Below are 7483 nucleotides of genomic sequence, written 5' to 3'. Positions count from 1 at the left end.
AGATTTCTTCCCCTTATCACTTCAAAATTATATATATCCACAAGTTAGATTATTCAAATTGAGAGCAAGCCCCACTTTACAAATTGTCTGAATTTGAACTTGATTGATATATACAAGTAGTGTACCCATAGTAAAAAGTAGATTTCCGGGGCCGAATAGTATAGGACTTGCTTTGTAGGTACACCTGATTTCTATAAAGTCAATGTAGGAGCCAGCAAGTTGTCATCCGGTCCCTAGAGTAGATCAAGATGGTCTGAACGAAGCACCCACGTACCAACCACCTCTGAAAGCACTGTGATTCAAGTAGATAAATTATGTGTAGTTGTACGCCCACATTTTCATCATAGATCTATATATATATATAAATGAAGTATACCCACAATTGTATCACGGTTGAGCGCCATGGCTGGATCAAGAGATATCCAGGAAGCCAGCTTTAGACACCATGTTGTGAGGGAGCAGCAATCGGAAATGGAGGAGGGGAACGGAGCAGACCAAGTAATAAGAGAGGTTGTGTCAATTCCACAGACTCCAAGGGGAGGTGGGACACCCAGTGGCACAAGATCCCCGTATCACAGCAATCAGATGTCTAATGCACACTCACATGCAATTACACCCTCTGGAGCAAGGTCCCCCCAGATGTCTCATGCACACTCACATGCAATTACACCTTCTGGAACAAGGCCTCCTTCTGGTCTTGCATCTCCTTCCATGTCAAGGTCTCCCCTTCTAAAGACCCCCAAAACTCCAAGGACTCCCAAGACCCCCAAGACCCCAAGGACTCCATGGACCCCTTCTCTCAGCCCAATTGGGGCTCCTATGAAGAGGGTTCTGGTCAACATGAAGACATACTTAGAGGATGTTGGGCATCTCACAAAGTTGAATCCTCAAGATGCTTGGCTCCCCATTACAGAATCCAGAAGTGGAAATGCCTACTATTCAGCCTTCCATAATCTCAATGCAGGGATTGGGTTCCAGGCTCTGGTTCTGCCCGTCTCCTTTACAGTTCTGGGATGGTATGTGGTTTTTGTTTTGTTGTTATCGCTTTTGACCATTAGTTACAGTGGCCAGACTCTGGGAATTTCAGTGGTAATGTCTCTGGGAATGATAAAATATGCCTCCTTGTGTTTGTAATGGTCAATACATTTTAGGCTGGGCAAGCATGAATTGTTTGTCTGAGTAATGCCATGCCAAATAATTTGAAGCATAAGGACAATATGGGATAATTAAGCTAGATTGTGAAGAATATTTTGTTGAATTGAAGGGTTATGTCCACTGAATTTCAGGGTCAGATATCTGTGAGTGATCAAAGAAAACCATCGCTTTTCTTTTGTTTTGTTTTGTTTGGGCAAATAGATTGAACGATCAGACCCCTTGGAAGTCATCAAGGTTTCCTCTCAGGAAGAACGTTCAGCTTCTTCAAATTTTAAGGAGAATCATGTTCGTCACTGACCAAGGGAGGGCCTCTCTCTCATTTGTCTGAATAATTTTATTTTCCACTTTTGGGGATGGTTGTGCCCTTGGAATTTCAATATCGGCAGGTTATCGATTAAGGCTGATCTTGTTTTGTTTTACTTCAATAGCTTGACGGATTAGGTTTCGGACCATGTTATACATTTACGTAATCATGGCCGATGTCCTAAATTTTCTCTTCACTGGGTGGAATGCCCGATCCATCAGAGTTTTAAGAACACCATGTAGAATTTTGCCAAAGGTGGCCTCTTTTAATTTTCAATCTCTCTTGGAATGGATAGGCAATTTAAACTGTACTTAGGGTTATAACTGTCACAGGTTACAGGACACCCACTACTTTTTTTTCTTTGTTTCCAGTCTTGCAACTTATCAAATGGTCAGGCACTTGGAAGTTTAACAAAGTTTGGGGTGATCTATTTTAAATGTCTTTTGAGTCCTTATTTCGAACACTTCTTAGTTACCGATCTGGGATAATCAGGATTTTTCTGTTCTTCAGCAGATGTATTGATGATCCAGTGAGGTTGAATGGCTAAGCCCTTTAAACGCTACAGAGAATGAAGTTCGTGGCTGACCAAGTCAAGTGTTATTTATTTCTTCTTTTCTGTTTTCCCAGTTTGAATAATAAGGCCCTACAAATTCCCCAAGTGATATGTGTTACGGTGTTACCAAATAATCTGTGATATTTGCCTGTTTCATTTTGACTAGCTAGAAAGGTTATGCCATTCAAGGATTTCTTTGCCTGTGTTTTGTTTTTCCATTTTTATTTTGCAATGCTAGTTGGATGGTCTGAACTTCGGAATTTTACAATTGATAACTGGGAGGGAACAAGATTGTTCTTATATTTGATTTTGATAAATAGTTGGAAAGGATAGGTTCTTTTAATTTCCTGGGACTGATGTATGTGACTCTGCAAGGTTGGTTTTGATTCTAACCCTTTTCTTGGTGCAACAAGTTCAAATTACTGGGTGTTATGAAGTAAAAAAGGCTATATTAATGACCTTAAGTCTTAAGGATTTTGTAGATGGTTTTCTACTCTTTCTTGTCTTTGAATGGCATTCTTATGCATATTTTGGGAGCTATTTTGATTTTGTGCCGTTGAATGAATTCAGGACGTGGGGAATTCTCTCTCTATTGGTTGCTTATATCTGGCAACTATACACACTGTGGCTTCTTGTAAGATTGCATGAATCTGTACCTGGAAAACGCTACAATCGATATGGGGAACTTGCTAAAGCTGCTTTTGGTAATGACAAATATCTTTTTGATTTTTAACAAAATCAAATTGCTCAGGACCCCTCCTATTCTTTCTTGACATACAGATGAATAATTTTAGAGGACTCTAAATAGACGTGGGTACTCAATTAGTTCTAGTCTTATGAGAAGATTGAAGAGAACCAAATATTCTTGATGTATTGGCACTTTTGAAAAGTAATGGGATCATTCTGTGTTCCTTTTAGTAAATTTATATGGTCTGTTAAAGAGGGAGGGAGGCTTGACCAGTGTAAACTTTGCTAATTGTGCAGGTGAGAAATTGGGTGGATGGCTCTCCACTTTTCCTATCCTGTATCTATCAGGTGGCACTGCAATGGGACTGATTATTGTCGCAGGGGGCTCACTGAAATTGTTTTTCCAAATTGTTTGTGGCCCAACTTGTGAATCCAATCCATTAACTTCAGTTGAGTGGTATTTGGTGTTCACCTGCCTTGCTGTGGTTGTTGCACAGCTTCCCAATCTCAACTCCATCGCATGGTTTTCTTTGATTGGAGCAGCGACTTCAGTCACATACTGCACAATGATTTGGGCTTTGTCCGTAAGCCAGCCCAGGCCTCCAAACGTATCTTATGATCCTGTCAGGGCTAAATCTGATGTTGCCTCAGCTTTCACAATCTTGAATGCATTGGGTGCCATAACTTTTGCCTTCAGGGGCCACAATCTTGCTCTTGAGATTCAGGTGAATACTTAGACACCCTCTTTTTAATACATATTGTTTAATGATATTTGTTAAGGTATGAAATCTTGCATTTCTTCAATATCTTGTGTCAAGTATACCCCTTCCATTTGAAAAAAAGAGAACCAGGGCATGTCATTTCTACGTTCTTCTACAGATTTGCACCAAATTTCCTATCGGCTTCTATCTCCTCCTATTTATTTGCAAATGTAATCAGGGTGGTTACATCTTCAGTATCTTGAATTATAATAGTACTTCGAGAAAAGAGTTGGCATTCACTTGCATGCCTCATTTGTGCAAATATGCTGTAGTCATAATCCTTTCTCGTTCTAAGGGACTAAGAGCATGTGCTATAATGATTACCATACTCCTACTGTAGCATGGCAAGCAAGTCTCATTTTTCATTCCCCCACATCCTCACATTTAGTACAATTAGGAGTTCACCTCAATCATATTCATGTTCTTAACAAGGGGTAATTCCAAAAATAGGATCTACAGCAATTGGAGCCTCGCCTTTTTCAGTTCAAAACTAGCTGTAGCACTAACTAAGTAGAATCTTGTACAAGTTCGATGTGCATCTGGAAAACAATGTATTATCTCTTGGCTGGATTGTATAATACTTTGGGATACAAGCTTTGGAAGGTCCCATAATGTTGGCTATGTTTGGATTGATCTTTAAGACAATTAACAATATTAGATTTCCACCATCCATTTCTAATGCTATTTTTGTTTCTGAATTTGATTGTGTATGTTTGTTTGGCATCAACAATTCAGATCACACTCTGTGATCCATAATCAGGATGAGAGAGAAGGATATAAGATAGATATGTTTTTAAAGATGATATTTAGGTTTTTTGAAATTTAGGATGGATGTTTCATGTATGATTTCACCTGATCAGGTTTTTTTTCCCTGTGAGGATGTAGTCAACAATGCCATCAAGTCTTAAGCATCCAGCCCATGTACCAATGTGGAGAGGAGCTAAGGTAGCTTATACACTGATTGCCTTTTGCTTCTTCCCTATTGCAATTGGAGGATATTGGGCCTATGGAAACCTTGTGAGTTTATATTTCTTGGTTTACATTATGATCAATAAAAAAAAATTGAATTACAAGTTTTGCAAATCAAATACTAGTATCTGAATGCAGTGCCGGTGTCAATGCAGATGCCACAAGGAGGGATTCTGAATGCTTTATATGGATTTCATAATCAGGATATCTCAAGGGGACTTTTGGGCCTAACATTCCTTCTAGTTGTTATTAATTGCCTAACCAGCTTCCCAATTTATGCTATGCCAATTTTTGATGATTTTGAAGCTTCATACATCAGCTGGGCCAACAAGCCATGTCCTCTATGGATTCGAAGTGGATTCCGGGTGGTTTTTACATTCATGGGATTCTTTTTTGGGGTCGCATTTCCTTTCCTCAACAGCTTAGCTGGTTTGCTTGGAGGGATCACATTGACTGTAACCTTTGCATACCCTTGTTTGATGTGGTGCATGATAAAGAAGCCTGAGAAATACAGCGCTACCTGGTATTTGAACTGGGGACTTGGTATATTTGGTGTCATACTCAGCATAGCAGTCTCGGTAGGAGGTATTTGGAGCATTGTTGACAGTGGCCTAAAGCTCCAGTTTTTCAAGCCAAGCTAAGCATCAAGAGGGTTCCATCTCGAATTCATTGAAACGCCAAATTTTAAAATCCAACATCATATCATGTTGTGGTTTACTTTTGATTGGTTAAAATCCATAGGATGTTGTAGATCATTGGGCATAAGTTATATGCACTTCAATGCCTGGTCATGCAGGTAGTGGGCACCATCTAGGAAAGATGTAATTTGTCCAAAGTGGTGCTAATCTGGAAGTAAATTTTGACATGGTAACATCAGTACTCTCTCGGGTATAAAGACTGCTTCCATGATCCTTCATGTCAAGCAGATTTATTCTGCTTTGTGGTCGATTTACTTACATATTAGCGTATGGGGTGTCCAATATTTGATTTTCTTGTTGTCACCGAGGTATTATCCATACATGCTGTTTGAAAACTCTCAAGGGTTTTCTAGCAATCTGTTCTGCTTCGTAAAGATGTACTTATTCTATTTCCGATGCAAAACCAAGAAGGGTCGATTTTAATTTGACCTCCAGCTCTAAACTATGTATCATGTCATCTTAATCTCCTAGAAGCTTGCTATTTTATCTGTATTATAAAGCAGAAGATTATGAACTCTGACTGTAAATTTGTACTCGAAGGATGGTGGAACTTAATGTCTTCATAATAGTTGGAAGAATCCTTCGATTTAAAAATGTGTGTACTTGTGTAATCAGCACCATATTTGCCTATTAAATGTGTGCAATAGTTGTATCAGTTATCAGTCTAGCCAAAAAGGCTCAAGATTATATGCAGCCTCTGCTGTTGAAATTTGTGTGTTTTTTTTTGGGAAACGGGAATTTTTCTGTGATTTTTTATGGCGACTATGCAGTTGGCCTTTTATTAAGACAAAAAGAGAAATAAAAAGGAGAGCTCAACAAGGAGCTCCATACTGAGCAAGAAGGACAGACCCTAGAGAAGTACAAAAGAGAAGAGTTTGATTAAAAACTGAAGCCAATTGTCAACTAACGTCCTCAAGCAATGCAAAGTAAGCAAATTCACCACCACTTGAGAGTCAGATTCACATATAAGCTTGTGCCATCTCCTCAAACAACATTGCTCCACATCATATAAGACTGTTAAATTTTGTTATTTTTGAAAGCTATGTAGGTTCTTATAAATGATCTCCCATAAATATAAGGGCATGCACAAGTATTCCGTAAACTGTAGTTATGAATATGATTGGAAACGGGTGAAGGGAAGTGGAAACTGTAATGTTGTCTTGCGGTGTGAATAAACAAGTTTTAAATGTGAATAAAAAATGTTGAAATTGAACTCGGAAAAATTAGAAAATTCCTTATATTGTTGAAAATGCTAACTATTTTCACATTAAATTCCTGCAAAATGTTCATCATGCTTTTTGCCTTTCATTTCTTGTGTGGATTTCTACTTGACTTTCATCCATCTAATTCCTCACAACATCACTGCCACAGTTTTTGTCTGGTTTTTTCTACGACATGCCTTTTTGTCAATTTTATTGAATTTCAGGACATTTGTTCTCAACGTAAAAAGGTTGGATAAAAACATCAAGTTTGAGGTTTGTTGTAGAGAAATTTTAGAGTGTCATGTGGAATAATAATATTGGTAGAAAAAGCTTACTACATTCAAGGATTCAACCCAATCGGGAAATATGGTGAGAAAATGTATCTAAGGGTTGCTATTAAAGGAAGAGCAAGGTTGTTAGTAACACAATTGAAGACGGGGTCTCATCATCTCAAATACGAGACGGGTAGATGGAAGAGGCCCAAGAGGCTTGAGAGGAGAGGAATTGCATGTTTTGTAGGATGAGAGCAATTAAAATGGAATGACATTTTCTCTCAAAATGTACATGATGTCATCTAGAAAGTAGACATCATGCATAGTTTATTTGAACTAGATAAGCTCAACCAAATTATTATTTGTTTGGTTACGATCAATAGCATGACATAAAAAATGTAAAGAAATATGGAAATTGGTTAGTGATACGGTATTTTAGTCCCTTAGACTACTTGGTCTCGTGAATGTCATTAAAAAATTCATTTTATTTCTCCATCAAATTTTGAACTCTGACCCTAGCTTGAAATCTTTCAAGTCTTTTTTCACATCCTATTCAACGTGTAAGTTTGACATTTCTTCTAAATTGCTCTGTGCACTAATCAGATCCCAAGACAACATTAATGGCCCAACTTGATCTTGAAATCACCTCAACAAGCATTTTTTGACCCAAAAACTATTATTTATTGTGGAGAAGGCAAATTGCTACTGTAAAGATAGATAAAATTTGTATGTGCCACCTAAGTTTTATTAGCATTTTGGATAGCTAGGGTGATCAAAACAACTTAATTGAATTTAAGACTCAAATGAAATGAAATGTGAAATAAAATAGTTGAATAATTTAAGTTATGCTATTGTACACAAGTATTTTGATTACTGGAAACT

At 38.0% G+C, this 7483-nt stretch overlaps 1 protein-coding gene across 1 annotated transcript; it reads left to right on the top strand.

Moving 5' to 3' along the window:
- Positions 1-384: 384 nt before the first annotated feature.
- LOC149554587 (lysine histidine transporter-like 8) lies at positions 385-5721 on the top strand. The gene is made up of 5 exons (XM_089828646.1): positions 385-1016; positions 2583-2716; positions 2997-3424; positions 4346-4477; positions 4585-5721. Exons 1-5 carry the CDS (start codon positions 403-405, stop codon positions 5068-5070), a joined length of 1794 nt encoding a protein of 597 aa, XP_089684772.1. The 5' UTR covers positions 385-402; the 3' UTR covers positions 5071-5721.
- Positions 5722-7483: the final 1762 nt, after the last annotated feature.

Source organism: Cupressus sempervirens, chromosome 5 (assembly GCF_028749045.1).
Source record: "Cupressus sempervirens isolate cs-2001-9-10 chromosome 5, ASM2874904v1, whole genome shotgun sequence".
Taxonomy (NCBI): domain Eukaryota; kingdom Viridiplantae; phylum Streptophyta; class Pinopsida; order Cupressales; family Cupressaceae; genus Cupressus; species Cupressus sempervirens.
This window is presented reverse-complemented; position numbering and strand designations above follow the sequence as displayed.

What these genes read in the sequence shown, in the direction of transcription:
- LOC149554587 (XM_089828646.1), top strand. Translation starts at nt 403, where the DNA reads ATGGCTGGATCAAGAGATATCCAGGAAGCCAGCTTTAGACACCATGTT. An exon ending in TCCTTTACAGTTCTGGGATG is followed by an intron (nt 1,017 to 2,582) that starts GTATGTGGTTTT and finishes GAATGAATTCAG; the next exon opens with GACGTGGGGAATTCTCTCTC. An exon ending in ATCTTGCTCTTGAGATTCAG is followed by an intron (nt 3,425 to 4,345) that starts GTGAATACTTAG and finishes GTGAGGATGTAG; the next exon opens with TCAACAATGCCATCAAGTCT.